Source organism: Corythoichthys intestinalis, chromosome 5, assembly GCF_030265065.1.
Source record: "Corythoichthys intestinalis isolate RoL2023-P3 chromosome 5, ASM3026506v1, whole genome shotgun sequence".
In the NCBI taxonomy this organism is placed as follows: domain Eukaryota; kingdom Metazoa; phylum Chordata; class Actinopteri; order Syngnathiformes; family Syngnathidae; genus Corythoichthys; species Corythoichthys intestinalis.
In genome coordinates, this window is record NC_080399.1 from 59,607,938 (window position 1) to 59,627,400 (window position 19,463).

General features: G+C 40.2%; 1 protein-coding gene across 2 annotated transcripts in view; it reads right to left on the reverse strand.

The window, feature by feature from the left end:
- Window positions 1-19,463, reverse strand: part of pard6a (par-6 family cell polarity regulator alpha) — a 31,343-nt gene that overhangs the window by 5,063 nt on the left and 6,817 nt on the right. Inside the window, exons 2-5 of one of the 2 annotated variants that reach the window (XM_057837349.1) lie at window positions 15,146-15,368; window positions 12,317-12,603; window positions 6,178-6,303; window positions 2,265-2,461 (exon numbers count right to left, since the gene is read on the reverse strand). In XM_057837349.1, the coding sequence (XP_057693332.1) occupies window positions 2,265-2,461; window positions 6,178-6,303; window positions 12,317-12,603; window positions 15,146-15,368 (833 nt within the window). Of the gene's footprint in view, window positions 1-2,264; window positions 2,462-6,177; window positions 6,304-12,316; window positions 12,607-15,145; window positions 15,369-19,463 lie in introns of both variants that reach the window. The other variant, XM_057837348.1, reaches the window with a different exon arrangement.

Genomic DNA, 19,463 nt, shown 5'->3' on the forward strand with positions numbered 1-19,463 from the left:
TGGTATTTTGCTCCATTCCTCCATGCAGATCTCCTCTAGAGCAGTGATGTTTTGGGGCTGTTGTTGGGCAACACGTACTTTCAACTCCCTCTGCAGATTTTCTATGGGGTTGAGACCTGGAGACTGGCTAGGCCACTCCAGGACCTTGAAATGCTTCTTACGAAGCCACTCCTTTGTTGCTCTGGCTGTGTGTTTGGAATCATTGTCATGCTGAAAGACCCAGCCACGCCACATCTGCAATGCCCTTGCTGATGGAAGGAGATTTTCACTCAAAATCTCTCGATACATGGCCCCATTCATTCTTTCCTTTACACAGATCAGTCGTCCTGGTCCCTTTGCAGAAAAATAGCCCCAAAGCATGATGTTTCCACCCCCATGCTTCACAGTGGGTATGGTGTTCTTCGAATGCAATTCAGTATTCTTTTTCCTCCAAATATGAGAACTTGTGTTTCTACAAAAAGTTCAATTTTGGTTTGATCTGACCATAACACATTCTCCCAGTCCTCTTCTGGATCATCCAAATGCTCTCTAGCGAACCGCAGATGGACCTGGGCATGTACTTTCTTCAGCAGGGGGACACGTCTGACAGTGCAGGATTTGAGTCCCTGGCGGGGCATTGTGTTACTGTCCTTTGTTACTGTGGTCCAAGTTCTCTGTAGGTCATTCACTAGGTCCCCCCGTGTGGTTGTGGGATTTTTGCTCACTGTTCTTGTTATCATTTTGATGCCACGGTGTGAGATCTTGCATGGAGCCCCAGATCGAGGGAGATTATCAGTGGTCTTGTATGTCTTCCATTTTTTAATAATTGCTCCCACAGTTGATTTCTTTACACCAAGCATTTTACCTATTGCAGATTCAGTCTTCCTAGCCTGGTGCAGATCTTCAATTTTGTCTCTGGTGTCGTTCAACAGCTCTTTGGTCTTGGCCATAGTGGAGTTTGGAGTGTGACTGACTGAGATTGTGGACAGATGTCTTTTATACCGATAATGAGTTAAAACAGGTGCCATTAATACAGGTAACGAGTGGAGCCTCGTTAGACCTCGTTAGAAGAAGTTAGACCTCTTTGACAGCCAGAAATCTTGCTTGTTTGTAGGTGACCAAATACTTATTTTCCACTCTAATTTAGAAATAAATTCTTTAAAAATCAAACAATGTGATTTTCATTTTTTCCCCCACATTCTGTCTCTCATGGTTGAGGTTTACCCATGTTGACAATTACAGACCTCTCCAATCTTTTCAAGTAGGAGAACTTGCTCAATTGGTGGTTGACTAAATACTTATTTGCCCCATTGTATCATGTAGAGATATGTCATAGAGGAAATGCTTTAGGGATGTGTTTCAACAAGACAACAACAACACACAATAGAAAGCAAGCTGGGTGACCAAAAAAATGTGGTTTCTGAGTCATCAACAAAAAATACAGGGGGAGTGTATTTAGTCCAATTGTCCTTGAGTGCTTAGTACTAATTTGCACGTGCCAAAAGTTTGACTCAATCCAACGCAGATGTCAATCACTTTTCAGAAGGAGGTAATACAACTAAATACAGTCGCACTGTATTTAAATGATTCACATGAAGGCTAAATGTTGTAGATCTTTCTTCTTTTAACTATAAGTATAGCAAATTCTACAGATTATTTGAAATTATTATTGTATTGATCTATATTAGAATGTGAAGGTATTTCCAATTGTTACTTGGCTGCATTGATTTATGTTGGTTCACATCCTGTTTTATTTTGGTGCGTTCCTTTTGTTGCTCTGTGTTCACCTTTGTCAGTCTTGTCTTGCCTTACCCTTAATCACCTGAGTGCCCACACCTGTGCTCTATATTGCCCTCTTGTTCCTTGTCTATTGCCAGTGCGTCTTTCTTCTGAGAGAAGCTGCAGGAAGCTAAGACACCGTTTTCAGTAAGTTTTTTCTTGTCATGTTCTTGTTCCAAGTCTACATTGCCGAAGATCTTATATTGTTACTTTGATTTCTTTTGGACATGGAAGCTTGTCTGTGTTAAATGCCAGTAAAATAAAACAGTCATTGAAAACGGCATTTCTCCCGTCGTCTCTTGCATTTGAGTCCAGCCTGTTCTTACCATTTACAACTTTTTATTCCACTCTGCCTTTGAAAAGTAAAAGGTTGTCCCATCACGGAAACTCGGTATCATAAGTTCTTCAGTAAAAAAAATCCAACTTGAGGGAGCTTTCACATAAAATTTTCGACTCAACAAGTGATATTTAGCATAATCAAGACACCACATGAAGGCAACACTAACCTTGCAGTGATGGGGGTGCTGTGAGAGGCAGGACTCGTAGAGTCATGTGATAGCGCAGAGCTTGTAGATCCATTGGAGCCAAAAGAACCCGAATTTCCTGCGGATTTACTCCCACGATGCGTAACATTGTTCCTCTGGTTTGCTGGTTTCACTGTCACTATAAGATTGTGGCTGTTGGCCACCATCATATCTGTCACCTGAAATTAGATGGGGTGGGGAATGGTGTCAGGTCTCAATTAAAAATACATATTTGTGGCTGTATATAAATGGGTTTGGCATTTAATCATATGAACATTTCTGACTACTGTAGATATATATTTTTTATTCACATAAACACATATCTGTTCAATTCACATTGTATTACACATAATTACTTATTGTCCCATAACACTGTTCTGTTTACTTTGTGAATACTGGAGACGAGTATTGTTTTGATTACAGGGTGTGTTGTGTTCAGGATTACAAATTAGCTCACATTTTTTTCGTAGTGCTTTTGCACTGTTTGTAGAACGGCAAATATAAATTGTATGCTCTCGGAGGGTCAAATCTCCGCGTGTTGCTCTCGGGAACATTTATCCTGGTCGGCCAGCTTTTAATTACTCTTTCCTCAATGATTGTATAAATCTGATTATTGCTTTCTTTTTGTTCCTAAATTGTGTGTTGTCATCTTCTGTTAAGAGAATAAAAGATCCTGTAAAAAGAGAAAATAGACTTTTTTCTTCTTCCATATCTTTTTTTATTTAACATTTTTGTTTTATATTTCATTCAATATTGCACTTGGTCTGAGAGGACCGATATTTCATTCATGCTATATGTCATATACTCTACATATTAGGGATATCTCAATCCGATCATGTGATCAGAAATCTGGCTGATCAGGACATTTTTAGGAGAAGTGGAATCGGGTGAAAAGTATCGGGTTTTTAATTAAAAATAAATAAATAAAAACTTGTGTTTAGAGCCAGTTGACGTTTTACAGTACGTTACTGCTACCTTGTGGTCATAATTCACTGTATCCATCGTGTGATGCATTTTGGAACACATGCTTATTCACGTTCACAATACAGTGATCCCTCGGTTTTCGCAGTTAATGATGGCCAGAACCCGCCCGATAAGTGAAAAACCGCTAAGTAGCGCTCCAACCCCCCCCCCCCCAAATATTTTTTTCAATGTATTGAGATTTATCATGGGAAAGAGATACATTTAAGACAAGTTTTTTTCCTTCACTTTTTTCTCAAAGTACAATAAAAAAAACATATATATAAATCTTACTGAACGGTCATCACTTCAAATGGAATAATTATGATTTTAAACGTTACTGTCTCACTGAGTTATTTTTAAACAAAAAAATGTAGACGCCCACTCCATTAGAAGAAAAGCTGAAAAGTGCTTGTCTTTATTAAATGCTTCATTGAGTGAGTCCACTCATATCTGCTCGGGCTGCGAACTTACACACGATAAGTTGCCACAGCAACTGTTTAACAAGTTAAACGATGTAGACGCATGCGGCGCTTTGAAGTCTCGGCTTACCCGTATTTCATGCAAGATCAAAGCTTAACTGTCTGTCAATCATTGTTAACTTTAATAAGCAACTCCTGTGCACTCACTGCCTGACCAACAAAAAGGGAGAGAAACTTTGCGATTAGCTAAGGACAGCTCACATTTTATTTAATTTGTTTTTAAATTGAAGAAAAAAATCAGTGATGGACTGAGGATGCGAAGTTTGAAGCGCAAAGTAGCGAGGGATCACTTTACACAGCCTTTTGGTCACATTGACGCTGTTGAGTGCTTTCTGTTACGTTTTGCATTGGAAACTATAAGTATTTTACATCCATACCAACTTGTTAAAATGTAGTATATGTGTATTTATGGGGAAAAGCTATATGAACGAAATTTGTTAACAAGTCCTGCAGTATGGATACTTACGTATAGCTTGTAGCTTAAGTGTAGTGTCTACGTGGTATTTGGATACTGGCATGTATTGTGCAGTATGTTGAATGCATGCATGTTTCTTTGTTACAGTTTCACAAATTTAAACAAATTACTTCATCTAAAATCAAGAAAAAAACAAAGCCTTGTGTTTTATCGGAGGATATTCAATGTTAGCTGGCTGGTGTCTTACAAGTGTAATCAGTTGATTGCAGTCAGGTGCTGCTTGTTTTAGCAGAAACTTAATTGGTTAAACTGTCGGTACTCGATCGGTTGAAACAAAAACCAGGCCCCACAGCGGCCCTTGACGACCAGTTTGGAGACCCCTGCCATAATTAATCTAGCCATACAAATAATAAATTTCAATGAAAATACAATAAACATTTCAAGACAAATCCTGGATACATAACATTCATTGGAAAGTATTAACCAGAAAACAAAATGATATGTACATGATTAAAAAAATATATTAATTTAACTAACTTTAAAATAAAACCATTCATTTTATTAATATTTTGTTACATTTCTTCTGAATTAATATTGCTGCTGCGTGTGCATACGTTGTTTTACAGCTAAAATATTTTTCCTTAGGAGAGTGATAGTAGGACTAGCATACTGTAACTTGACACGATTGAAAACGGACTAGCTGGCACTAACCCTTTAATTGTCATTTATTTCATTTAAAATGTAGCTACTTGGTGGATAACAATTGGCAGTATACCGAGCAAGTGACCCTCTTCATCCCTTTTTACTTGCCCTGCGCTTGTCTGGGGAACTTCCACCAGCTTATCATTACACCCTACCTCTTCTTTTCTCTCTCCCTGCACCGGCTGCACGTCAGAGCGGCTCCCGCTGCCCCTCTCACCATCGCCGGGGGCTGGGCTGCTGTTACCCGACGTGGCCGTTGCAGCCAGACTGCTGCTTGCGAAAATATTTGTCAACTTATGACATTTTAATGCTTCACTCTCCAGTTTCTTTAATTTTTTTCTCCCCTAACCTTCTCCGCGCCACCCTTCTTTTCTTTTTTTTGCCACCACCATCCATATTGTGCATTAACGCTCGTCGCTAGTTTGTTTCTACAAAGAACCAATGAAGGCTACTTTGTGCTTTCTTCGTTCTTCTATCAGACTGGTGATGAACAGCCAGGCGCATCGCTGCCACCTGTCGGATTGGATGTGAACTGTAGATAATCAGAGGCTAGGGGGGATAAAAACAGTGATGTATAATGAATGGCGGCCGCCGGCCGTTCTGTGTTCCTCCAGAACCCACAGATTACCAGTCCGCCCCTGGTCCCAGCGAGAAGACCGAACTTTTTTCTTCCAAGATCCTCCCGTTGAACAGACACAGAGAACCACTATGCACTAGCTAAGCAGAAACTATGACGCTGGGGACTAAATGGCGGACGAGACACGGGCGCCGTAACGTCGAATTGTCATAGGTCGAGGACATTGTAACCCCTGAACTCCCTGTCGTCTTGGAAAGAAAATACATTTTAGCAAGTGACCAACCATAGCTTATCAATCTCTTTGAAACTTGTGATTCCCAATTTTTTGACGCTCCTTAGTGCTGAAATTGCCTTTCCAATGTAGTACTATTCATCTAACAGAACACAGAATAACCATTACAGAATCTATCTCTATGTTTCTCTTTCAGACTATAGTAAATTTAGCAAAATGGGCAATATACCTTTGAAATTACATTATTTAATATTTGTCGGATCTATTGTGATATTTGTAAAAAAGGACATTGCAAAATTTTACTCAAGTTTCCCAAAATGTTACATGATATCTTTGTTCAAAATTGTTCACATGAAGCGGGAGAAATGCAGAAGAAACCCCTCGGCTTGGTATCATCTGAGATACTTGAGTTAGGAGTTCAAAAGGAAGGAGTGACAAATGGTTAGTTTGGAGCAAACAATGTGAGTTAAAAGAGGAAAAAATTTTGGAATCAATCGAAATAATTTTGTGTTATTAATAGCAATTACCTGATCTAACGATTTTCCTGTGACATCAATACCATTGACCTCTAGAATTTCATCATTAACTCCCAAGAGCCCGGTGCTTTCTGCAAGACCACCTCGCACAAGGCGGGATATAAACACTCCTGGAACCTGTAACAGGAAAAGGAATGAAGTCAGTAAAAAACATGTGAACATTGTAACTGCCGGTACCAAGTCCATGTTTTGTTCAAAGCGAAGGAATGCTTTGGATAACTCTAAATCAGTACTTCTCAAATAGTGGGGCGCGCCCCCCTGGGGGGGCGCAGAGCGATGCCAGGGGGGGCGCATGTGACCTCGGGGAACATGTTTTTTTTTTGGTTTTTTTTTGCCGTACTGGAATAAAGTGTACTTGCACATCCACTCAGTACTGTAGGTGGCAGTGGCGCTCTCATTTTCGGAGTGCGCGCAGTATTTTTGAACTAAGGAGAGCACTCAGCACACACAGACAACAGATATGAAGAGCAGTGTGCCACCGCCATTTTCGAAAGCCGTTTTCCGACCGGACTCACTCACGCAGCGACCCACTGTCTTGTCCGGTTCTCACGTCGCCGCCCGAGAAGTGCCATTTTCGGCTTGGGATCGTCACGACGACTGCCCTCACCTACGGTTCTACCTCGGCCGCCGTGAATGCGCTTTTTTCGTGCCGTTTGCCTTTTAGCTTTGACTTTTAATACAGTGGGGGATGATGAAAGACCACTGTTTACTGTGTCTAAAAATAATTATAGCAGACAGCCAGAAGCCAAATCAATTAAGACGCCACTTAAAGACATTAGACCCCAATCTCATTGTTAAGCCGCTTGATTTTTTCAGTGAAAACGTGCCGAATATTGCCAACAATCGTCCTGCTTTGTCAGTGTTATATCAGTAAGCCAGTGAGCATTGTTAGCATGCTCATTGCAAATTAACTCCACACCATTGCAAAGGAGGTAAATACTGTGAGCAGCAAAAATAAAAACTGTCCTGTCCAAGGACACTTTTTTTTCCTTCTTTTATTCAGATTTGTTTTTTCGGTCAAATTTTTTGGCACATTGTCCTCATGAGTGAATGTTTCTAATCAATTTTAATTTGTTATTATTTACTGATTTTATTACATTTTATTTTTCTGTATCAAATGGTCAAAAATGTACCTTGAGTGTATTTTTTAGTTTGGATGTGAATTTTTTTTTTTTAAATTCAGGCAAATTGATGGGCGTTAAGTCTTTTCTGTTACAAACAAAACAATGTTAATAAAGTTATACTTTATAAGTTTATCTCTGTTATTTTCTCTAATAGGAAAAAAAAGGATACAATGTGAGGCAGAGACGTACTTATAATAGTAATATTGTAGACAAATGATACTATTTACAGTGGCGGCAGAATTTGGGGGGGCGCGAAACATTTACGTCTTCCTTGGGGGGGCGTGACAGAAAACAATTGAGAAGCACTGCTCTAAATCAACCCTCTCGCCTTAATTCCCTGAAAAATAATGAAAAAAACAAGTTACTTTTACTTGCTACTACGTTGGTCAGAGTAAAAGATTTTCATATGGTCCAAAGTTGAATATACTTGCCCAGGTATAATCATTGCCGTTAGTGAACATATGCTCATGTGTATTTCCTAAAACTGCTCCCATCACACCCATACTTAAGAAACCCGGCTTGGATCCCACCAATTTCAATAACCTTAGCACCATCTACCCTTTATTTCCAAAATTCTTGAGAAATCAGTCGCATCTCAACTCCATAACCACCTCATCACCAATAACATTTATGAGCAGTTTTGATCCGGTTGCCGCCCCCTTCACAGCACTGAAACAGCTTTACTTAAAATCACTAACGACATCCTCGTAGCTTCCGACTCTGGTTCATTCTCCATGCTGGTTTTCCTTGACCTTACTGTTGCATTTGACACCATTTCTCACACTATCCTTGACTGACTTTCCTCTATTGGTATCACCCACACAGCCCACGCTTTTGTTCAACTCCTACATCTCTGACCACAGACGATTTGAAATTTACGAAATTACGAAATTTGACCCCCACAAATTCCAAATTCCTCCCTGTCTTCGCTAACGTGCCCCATGGCTCCGTCCTGGGGCTGTTCCTCTTCATCATTTACATTCTCTCCCTCAAATCCATCTTCCGTAAATACAACATCCACTTCCACTGCGAAGCCGATGACACCAATAGCTCCAAATTCTTCTTGTAGGTACCCCTGCCATGCTCACTAATGACAATAACTTCTCTATTTCCATCAATAACATACACATCACTCCTTCCACTCAAGGATCTGGGTGTCATCCTCGACAGCACGCTCTCTTTCCAATCTTATGTTAACGACACTACCAAGTCAGTCTACTTCCACCTTCGTAATATCTCTTGTCTCCTTCCTTCTCTCACCCCCCCACACCGCCGCCACTCCTGTTTGCTGTCTAGTCACCTCCCAGCTCATCTTCGGTCTCCCAAATAAATCCCTCCAGAAACTGCAGAAACTATTCAAAACACGTGGTAAATTTTCTTACCCACCTTGATCCTTAACTCTGTTTTATTTCGGCGTCTTAATTTTCTATTACTTATATACTGTTTATAATTTGTGTATACTGCTTTTAATTTGTGTTTGTTAATTTTTAATCTATTTTACAGTTGTCCTTGAGTGTTTTGAAAGGCGCTTGAAATAAAATGTATAATTATAATTTGGTTTATGTATTTTTACTATTTGACGTGTCAAAGATCTCTGCTATCACCACAAGCTTTTGCTACTAAGCGAATCCATACCTCTATGAACAATCCTTTTCTGAATCCATCTAAAGCCTTCATTCTTATCTTAAATAATTACTTTAAAGGAGCAATATGTAAGATTTGCATTCCAGTTATTCATTAATTGCCCTTAATATTTTAATAGACTTAAAAAAAAAAAAAAAAAAAAAAAAAAAAAAAACGTTTTTTGGAAGGATTTCCAACACAGAACCCTAACCCTCCCCCAATCAGCCAATTACGGCATAAGTTCTTCGTCCAGGTTGCCGGAGCTCTGTCGGCTTCGAAAACTAAATTGCAGAAATAAGACAAGGAGATCAATATATGTAGCGAACTTGTACTCCAAGCGCATTTACTTATATTCCAAGAACATGTACTTAATTGTCCGCAACTATGGTTACTTGTACTACAAGTATGAAAATGTATGTGCACTTGGGAATAATTGTACTACATAAATGTGTACTTGTATTACAAGTATCTGTATGTGCGTGTACTTGTAAAACAAGTACGCATACTTGTCTATACTTGTAACAGAAGAATGTGTACTTTTGTGTACTAGTACTACAAGTACATTTACTAATACTACAAGCACACGTACTTGCGTGTACTTGTACTACAAACACATGTATTTGCATGTACTTGTACTACAAGTACATTTACTTATATTCCAAGAACATATACTGAGTTGTACTCAACTATGGTTACTTGTACTACAACTATGAAAATTTATGTGCACTTGTACTACAAGTACTTGTTTTTGCGTGCACTTAAGCCACAAGTACGTGAACTTGCGTGTACAAGTATGTGTGCTTGGGTATTCAATCTATCAATCTATCAATATATGTGGCGAACTTGTACTCCAAGCGCATTTACTTATATTCCAAGAACATGTACTTAATTGTCCGCAACTATGGTTACTTGTACTACAAGTATGAAAATGTATGTGCACTTGGGAATAATTGTACTACATATATGTGTACTTGTACCATAAGTATCTGTATTTGCGTGTACTTGTAATACAAGTATGCATACTTATGTATACTTGTAATAGAATAATGCGTACCTTTGTATACTGGTACTACAAGTACATGTACTAATACTACAAGCACGCGTACTTGTGTGTTCTTGTACTACAAACACATGTATTTCCATGTACTTGTACTACAAGTACGTGTACTTGCTTGTACTTTACTGCAAGTATACCAGCAATGTTATCCACGCACTTTCTCCAGAAATTGCATTTTCTAGTTTCTGACTGAAATGCAACATTGGTATAATATCAAAGCTTGACTCTCCATTGCAAAGCGCTTATCTGGCAGCCCAAAGAGGAAGGAAAAGAATGTTGTGCGCTTCAATATTTTGATCCTGGTTGAAGTACATTTTTTTACATATTACTCCTTTAAGAGTGACTTGGTGTGAGGAGAACTTAAAGTGGAAGTTCAGGATTTTTGACATTAGGCTTAATCTTCGAGTTAGCGGGGGGTTATTAGTTGTTGAAGGTGATTTCTACAAATTCCGTGCAGGTGGTAAGTTATTTGTTCGTGTCAGGGCTCCAGAGTGGCTAAGCTAGTGGGGCCAACTTAGCATGCCAATGAAAAACGATACAAATCTACAAACAGATCCATTCATTCATTTTCCATGCCGCTTTATCCTCACAAGGGTCGCGGAGGTGCTGGAGCCTATCCCAGCTAACTACGGGCAGTAGGCAGGGTACACCCTGAATCAGTTGCCAGCCAATCGCAGAGCACAATGAGACATACAACCATTCACGCACACACTAATACCTATGGATAATTTTGAGTGTTCAATCAGCCTACCACGCATGTTATTTGGATGTGGGAGGAAAACAGAGTCCCCGCAGAAAACCCACACAGCCACGGGGAGAACATGCAAACTCCACACAGGAAGGCCTGTGAACCCTTGATCTCAGAACTGTGATGCTACCGTGCTAACCACTCAGTCGCCGTGCCGCCCGAACAGATCCAACATAGTTAAATGAATTCAAAATGCTGACCATTGTTCCAAAACACCGATGCGCCCAAAACAATGTCACCAAAAAAAAAAACTGCTATAATTCATTTCATTCTGCAGGACTATTTTTTTGGATGCGTAACACGACCACAATAGAGAAGCCACTCGTTCTCACGCTGCATTCAAAGACGGGAAGTCGGACTTATCCCCCTCGGAGGGTACCACAAGCGACCTCAAAGCGTTCCAAGCGAATGTTAACAGCAAAGATGGCTGATCGCGACAAGTTGTTTTTATTTTACCCATCGAAGGACATTTTGACATCGTGCAAACCTTGCCTTCTCGTAAGCGATCAAATAGTGGAGGCGTTCCAATGATATTTTCCAGATTGGAGGTTAGAAACTCTGACTTCCCAGTTCCCACCTTCCTCAAATGCAGCATCAGTCTGCTGAGTTAACTGACGGCCGGCAACATGGCAAAATGTGCATTTAGAGGCTGTGGAAACAGAAGAAATGGGCAAAGGAAAGTTTCAACAAATTCTCTATGAAGAACAAGGAACAACATAAACTGGTTACTTGCTGCTGGCCGCGACATAAAAAAATCAGCGGTGAAAAAAATCGATGTGACATCACTCCGCCCTGCTTCTCTGCAGAGCTTCTGGATTACAAATGTTGCTGTTCATACTGCAATTATTGACATGCATTGGTAAATTTTAAACACAGCCAACACTATTCATTGCATGGGTCATCGATGATTTTCATGTGTGCATATATTTTTTCATTGGCAGACTAAGACAGCCTAACTGACTCACGCTAGCTTACCCATTCCGGAGCCCTGAAACTAAAAAATACCTAACAAACTACACAGAATTTGTTGAAATCAACTACATCGACTAACAAACCCTCGCTAATTCGAAGATTAAGCCTGATGTAAAAAAATTCTGAACTTCTCCTTCAAGAGATTAGAGACAATTTTCAGGGACAGAATAGCGTGTCAATCTTTTTTGCAAATGTGGCATCATGCTCACGGAACCCTTGGAAACACAGCACTTTTGCAAAAGAAAAACAGACTGTTATACTTTATTGCCAGATTTATTTAACTCCAATTAGCAACAAAAGTTAAGGATTTTGGTAGCATTTGACTAGAAATAAAGGGTAAACAAAGTATGTACGATGGTGTCCTATATGTGGATGCTAATGGTAATCTTCTCCTCAATTTGTTGGGTGAGTAGATTTGCTATTGTATGTTTTGAATTGATGATACTGTATGTTGAAAAATACAGGTGACATTTTGTGTTTGGCAATACTGAGACACCAGTAACTCATGCCAGCAATGTTTAGTTCGTTTCATGAGGTGGGATTTTTTTCTTTCAACAGAGTCACAAGGTAGCAAAACTTTGAAATATTGCCAATGATGAATCTTACCTTCTCTACACCGTAAGGCGTCACTCGCATGCTGGCCCCATCTCGGATGTAAAAGCCCAGTGGTTTATGGGTACCATGTTTGTGGAGCCGTACGCGACGGTGTGTCTCAGGTAGGATATCCACGTCAATGATCGATGAAATTTGACGGAAGTTCTGTGGTCGGCCAATCATGAGACTCATCTTGCTCTTTGAGTGGGCAGACAATGAGCCAGTGGGACGGAGTCCTGTCAAACCTAGGCCTTTTTTACGTCTCTGGAGGGAGTTGGTGCCAAAAACTACAGGTTCATCTTCTTTAAGAACACACAAGATGGAGGAGAAGAAAAATTTTTTAGTTGTTGCTGATTTGGGAATGTTTTCAAACTTATTGATCAAGCCAACAAAGAACATGCAGTAGTTATGTTAGTACTACAGTACCAGTGTTGTTTTTGTCAACAATGACAATAACGAAAATATTTCGTCGACGAGCAATATTTTCATAACAATGATGCGACGAGCTAAAAACGTGGCTAGAACACAAGGAGACGAATGCCAGTTTTCGTTTGACGAGACGACAACGAGACGAAATGCGACATTGTTTCTGTCATGTTCACAATGCATGACATTTTCATATTGTATGTGGAGTACATCACGTTGCATCGTAGCAGTGTTTGGGTCGTGTCACTCATGTGAGATGTACTGCGCCACTCTGTCACTCTCCTCACCGGAGTTTAGAATGTGTCTCAAGCTAGGCTGTGATCCATCTTGCTTGTTTGGAATCATAGCAAGATTAGTTTTCTTATCAATGTAATGTTGCTTTAGCCATTAAAAGTCTGTGTTGAGTGAGCATCAGACGGTAAATGTAGCACCTAGCGTTAGTGTAGCATTCGCGTTGCCATTAGCTTCAGAATGGCAAGCGCCGTCTTAAAACACTGGCCAGTCTAAAGCAGAGCCAAGGATATGAATATACGAATAACATCTAGATGATGTTAAATGCTCAGACAACTTCTTTTTTTCATACAGTTCGAGCCTTCTAGGTAGGTTTAACCGCAAATAATAAACTGCTTTTCCTGCTCAGTGTGTATTATCATTGCAAAGTAGGCGTTGTGCTTGTAGATGCTACAATATGTGCTCATCTCTCTAAAATATGTTCATTCGAAATTGTTGGAAACTTTTATTTATTTTTGGACTAGAACTTTTGAATTTTACAGACTGAAGGGAATAGTATCTTTTCTTGTATTAACCAGTCGACTGTTTGTATTACTCTAACACACTTAAGATAATATTCCATGATTGATGATATTTTCTCGTATTTACTGTTTGACTGTTAGTTTGTATTACTCTAACGTACCCAATATAAAATAAATAGCATTTATATCACAGTATAAGGAAAACAAGCAGAATATATTTGACATAGGGCATAAGAGCTACATGACGCCTTCTGACCATGGAAGCCAAACCAGTGTGTCATTCAGCTGACTGAGCAAGATTGACGCTGACTACTAGGTGATAGGCAAGACATCTACAAGCCCACGTCTAACAGCACCAAATCCCGCAATCAGCTCTTCAGAAGAGTCAAAAAACAAATGGTGAGACGTCCTGTACGACCACAACACCCGATAACAAAAACAACTCTAAGTTTGATAGCTCAGTGCCTCTCAGACGGTGTGGCGCGCCAAACCTCCCGCCTCAGTTACCTCAGTAACCATGACCCAGCAACGAACGGTGACGCAAAAACTTGACCACCCAAATCTGCAAAAGACGAATTATCCTAAACAACACCCTGGCACACCCTTCGTCCGGCCCACCGTACCGCAGACTTCCAAAAGACATTTAGCGAACAACTGTCGCTTCTCGGGGACATTCCGATGTGCTTGTTGTTTTGCTGACCCTGGATCCAGAATTGCCTCTTTGTCGAGGACCTATTTGCCGTTTGCCTTGCTGTTTGATCGCTGTCGACATGAATAAATTGTCAACCTGTGTTTTTAAGCCTTCTTCCAGCTTTCAAAATGGAGTCAGTACAAGGGGTTAAGACTAAGGTGAACGCGCAGAGTTTGGCATTTTGGCCGGGTTGTCGGAGTTTCGCCGGCCTGGGCCGTTGGAGTTGCGCCAGCGCTCGGTTTGGCTGGTGTCATTCTGGCAATCTGGCTAAAAGGTCAGATTCCTTCAATGCGAAAACATTTATAGTTACTGTCGACTAAAACAGACGAAATTTGTATGAGATTTTGTCGACTAAAACTAGATGAAGACGAAAACATTTTGAAATGACTAAAATATGACTAAGACTGATAAGTATTTCGTCCAAAAGACTAAGACTAAGACAAAAGTTAAAAAGGCTGCCAAAAACAACACTGTACAGTACAATATATATAAATAATAAATACAGTTGCTATACATAAAATAAAAATGTTCAAATATTTTTAAGTTATTTTATTTATCTTATGACAATATTATTTTGATACGGTCTTCATGTTGTAATGGCATGCTGTTACTGTAAAAAGTATGATATTTGAGTGAATCATGACTGAAGTTTGGTTTTGAACCGTATTTGAAGTACAACTGGATTGCGATAGCAGGACATAGTAGCATTTTTAATTATAGCTACTGTGTGTGTAGAAGTGCAATTACTGATTTACTTGTACATACTTGTACTTGTTCTATAAAAGAGTGTTATTTGTGCCTTCTAAAAAGATTTTATTTTAAATATTAACTTTACCCCTTTGTTTATCAAGGATCAGCTATAATTTAGGGCCTATATGAAATTTCAACCATCAAATTCACTGTATCCTTAAAAACAAAGCTTTCAAACTGATGAAATTATTTATCAAAATGAAATTATAGCTCGATACTCACCTTTCTTTGTTATGATGATGCGAAGCAACGGATTTGCTGATGAGACAGCTTTGTGGAAGTTCTCATCATTGTTGATTGGAAGAAGGTCTCCATGATCATCTGCGTATCCTAATAACATGTCTACTTCGGGGATTTGATGGATAGTTTGGAGTAGGCTATAAAACTCTTTGAAGCCACCTGGGCAGTTCCTCTTGAACGCAAAGCGACGGTATTCAGCATCAAACTGCACACAAGAACAGAAACAGAACTAAGTACTTCAAGTAATGGAAATACATGCAAATAAGTCTATAACACAGCTTTTATATGGTCCTAACTACAGGTTACTTCAAACAACACCTTTATTACTGGTCACCAACACGGAGTTAATTTTTTAAAATTTTCAATTATTTCTTCTTACTGTATCCTACATGCAGGACAACCATGATGGGCAATAATAAAACCACACCACTGATGACACTCGGGACAAACCCGTCGACACATTCTGTAAGTAGGCAGACCTGCCACCAAAAAATGTAGCATGGCAAGAAGCCTTTTTTCTTGAAGGCAATATCTTCAGTAAACAACAAGTCCAATATCCCCCGTTTCACACTTTGGTAATAAGATTATAAGGGATACGTTCAAAAACTAGGGAACAAAATTGCTTGATACAGTATATATACTAGAGGTAGACCGATATATCGGCCGGCTAGATATATGGACTTTTTTCCAACATCGGCCATAAGCCGTTTAACAAACCTGAAATCTGTCAGTAATTATTACATGTACCAGTACATCTACTAGTTGTTGCAAACCAACATTAGCTGGGTAAGAGCAAATTGATGGTCCTAAATATAGGTCGCATTGTCACCAAGAGGTCAAACAAGTAGGGATGTCCCGATCACGTATTTGGAAATCCGTCCGATCACGCCATTTTTCAGAAGATCGGAATCGGGTGGAAAGGATCGGGGTTTTAATTGAAAAATATATTTGTTTTTCTGCTTCATGGTAGTACAGCCTCCCTCGTACAGTACTCCCTCCTACTGCTTTTCTTACTACTGGCTACTTAAAGTTAACAATGATTGACAGGTTGGCGGCACGGTGGCTGAGTGGTTAGCACGTCTGCCTCACAGTTCTGAGATCAAGGGTTCAATCCCGGGCTTCGGCCGGGTTTGCATGTTCTCCCCGTGCCTGTGTGGGTTTCCTCCGGGAACTCCGGTTTCTTCCCACATCCCAAAAATATGGATGGAACACTCTAAATTGTCCGTAGGTATGAGTGTGTGCGTGAATGGTTGTATGTCTCCTTGTGCCCTGCGATTGGCTGGCAACCCGTTCAGGGTGTCCCCTGCCTACTGCCCGTAGTTAGCTGGGATAGGCTCCAGCACCTCCGCGACCCTTGTGAGGAAAAGCGGCATGGAAAATGAATGAATGATTGAAAGGTTTGTAGCTTTGAGAGAAGCTCGGTAGCTCTAAGATTAAAGGCGCAAATATGTCAATCATCGTTTAGCTTGTTACACACCAGTGGTAGTGTGCTGTGGCAACTCATTATGTAAGTGAGAGGTCGTTCTCAGGGGAGATTGGGACATCCCCTACAAGCAAGACACATCTCATTACTGGTTAAGCCAAAGAGCTTTAAAGTGCCTATGAAAGCAAAAAGCATGTTTATTTCATATTTCGTGCCGTATTTTATGCTCCTGAATGAATTGGACTTCTTGGATGTGAGTGGAAGCCATCGTTTTATTTATTCAATTTTTGAATCCCGCGCCATGAAAATGAGTGACTTCCAGCTAGTCTCGATTTGAGGACGAAAGCGAATGTGACGTCACCCGGGTTAGCATTTCACAATACAGCATTCCTTTATAGCATGCAGATGGACTGCAGATTTTGTGGATTAATTTGTTTATTTTTCCCATTACACCAGTCAAATGTGCTGCAGGGTTTGGTTGCTGCACCAGGGAGAGGCGTGTGAGCCTTTCTGGGTTTCAAGATTTGCCAAAACAAGTCCGAAAACGGTAGGACCATTGGACTTACGAGGAAGTGCGTAAACATTGTGTTTTGTATTATGCGAAATACTAGGATCAGCGCAGACGTTTTTAATACGGAGATGGCTTGTATTTTGTGGCTGATTGTCCACCGAGGATGCCACTTGGCCGACGACCGGCGGCTTGTCGGACACCCACCTCGGTCCTCTTCGCTTGCCTGCCAGGAGAGCGCTATACTCGGGTTGTTGCCCTCTTCGTATGTCCGGTGTGCTGTCAAATTTTGCACCCCATCAGAAATTGCATGGTTGTGTTAAAATAGGCCGCGAATACAGCGATTACAAAGTAAACACTACAAACTTCCTTTAAATAAAGGAATATTTGCTTTCGTTTTGTCATGGACAGACGTCTAGAAAAATTCTCCTCAGACACATCCTGCCATGTTAGCTGCACACAACAACTGCACGCTGCTCTCTCACTGTTTACGCCTCCGTGTAGTTAAGACCAATTTACGCCATTTTTGTGTTGAACATGCACGCATAATACGTTATTTGTTTATTTAGGACCTGTGGATAACATTGAGAGTCCAACTAAATGTAACAACTGCACGCCGCTCTCTCACTGTTTACGCCTCCGTGTAGTTAAGCACTATTTTACACCATATTCGTGTTGAACATGTATGCTTAGTATGTTACTTGTTTATTTAGCACCAGTGGATAACATTGAGAGTCCAATTAAATGAAAAAGAGGGCTTGTTTACAGCCACAACAACTTTGGCAGCAAAATATTATAAGGGTGAAAAATTGTAACAATGGCAATAGGCCATTATCCTCCGGTCGGGCTCGGGCAGCTACGCGTTCCTCCGACGTCGGCCGGTTTGTCTGGCGGTCATTCTCCAGCTGCTTCCCCGGCAAACGAGCTCTCCTGCCCGCAGCAGGGGAATGACGAGCTGTCATTTGATCTCCGCCGGGGGTGTTGCCAAGCGGTGAAGACAATCAACAACTCCGCCGCCGTGAGATGATCCGTGGTGGTTTTGTGTGATTTTTCCCTTCGAAAAGCGAGAATAAGACTTTGAAAAGCCGCTCGGTTCGGGTTAGCATGTTGGATAGCTGTCATGCCTCCTGGTTTGTTTACGCTCCCCGAAGTCGGGGCAGGGAAATGACAAAAGCCGGACTAACTCCGGTAACATAACATATCGTTCGGGAGGTGCAAGAAGTCGAAAAGTTTAGACCATAATTTTGCCATGTTGTACTGAATAAATACATTTTTAATATTTCATATTCCATTTAGCACAAGACTTATTTTTCATGACCATACCATTAATTTAGCAATTTAGGTTTGTTCTGAATTATTCCCCCTTTAATGGGCTGAATTCTAAATCAGATGAAATCGTGACCCTGCCAACGTTATCCTCCATCTGGGGACGCTAGAGTGCTATAACGATAGGCAAATTAAAAGACTCATTTCTCGTCATCTGCGCTTTGCCAAATTGATGTTCTAGTATATAGTTGAATCGTCTCAAAATATGATTCTAATTCACATAGGAAACATTTAAGACTTTTTTAATATTGTCATAGGCACTTGAAGTATTAATAAGTAAGACGGAAATGAAAAGGGCTCCCAAATACCACACTGCTTGTGGTATTGGGAAACTCATAATTGAAGGAGCAAATGAATGGAGCCATGTGTGGGGAAATTCTTGATATGAACCTGCAGCCATCCAGCAGGATGATGAAGACGAAACGTGGCTGTACCTTTCAGTAGGACAAAGATCCCAAGCAAAGTTAACTCTCAAATGGTTTCAATAAAAGAAAATTATTGTTTTTATTCTGTTATTGTGCATTGGAACCAGGAGCTCCTAGTGAAATCTTGCCTCCTGAGTGAAATACACACCGGAACCTGCTGAAGCGAGAGTGAAAACTGACTTATTATTATTTACTTATTTTTGTATCATAGAATAGTAAAGGTTTGTGTCATCGAAGAACAATTTAGTCCGCGTCTCAGCAATGCGTCAGTCAACAGGTATTGCCAATGCCCACGGGCTTCCCATTGACACACCCACTTCACCGACGGCCAATCCGAGCAAACGCTATTCAAATTATGTAGATCCATTTAGCAGCACGCCTACATGAGAGCTCCAAAAATTACATTCTAGCCGTTTTCAATGCAAATTGTTGTGCAAATCTGGTAAAATTGCATCTAAGGTTATAAAAATGTAAAAAAAAAAAGTAAAAAAAACAAACAAACAAACAAAAAAACCCATACCGGTAGTAATAAATAAATACATCTTTAGTTCCAGTTTAAGAAATGCCGCTTGGGCCATGTACAATAAAGGTTTTATTTCATTGTCACTGCTAATAGAC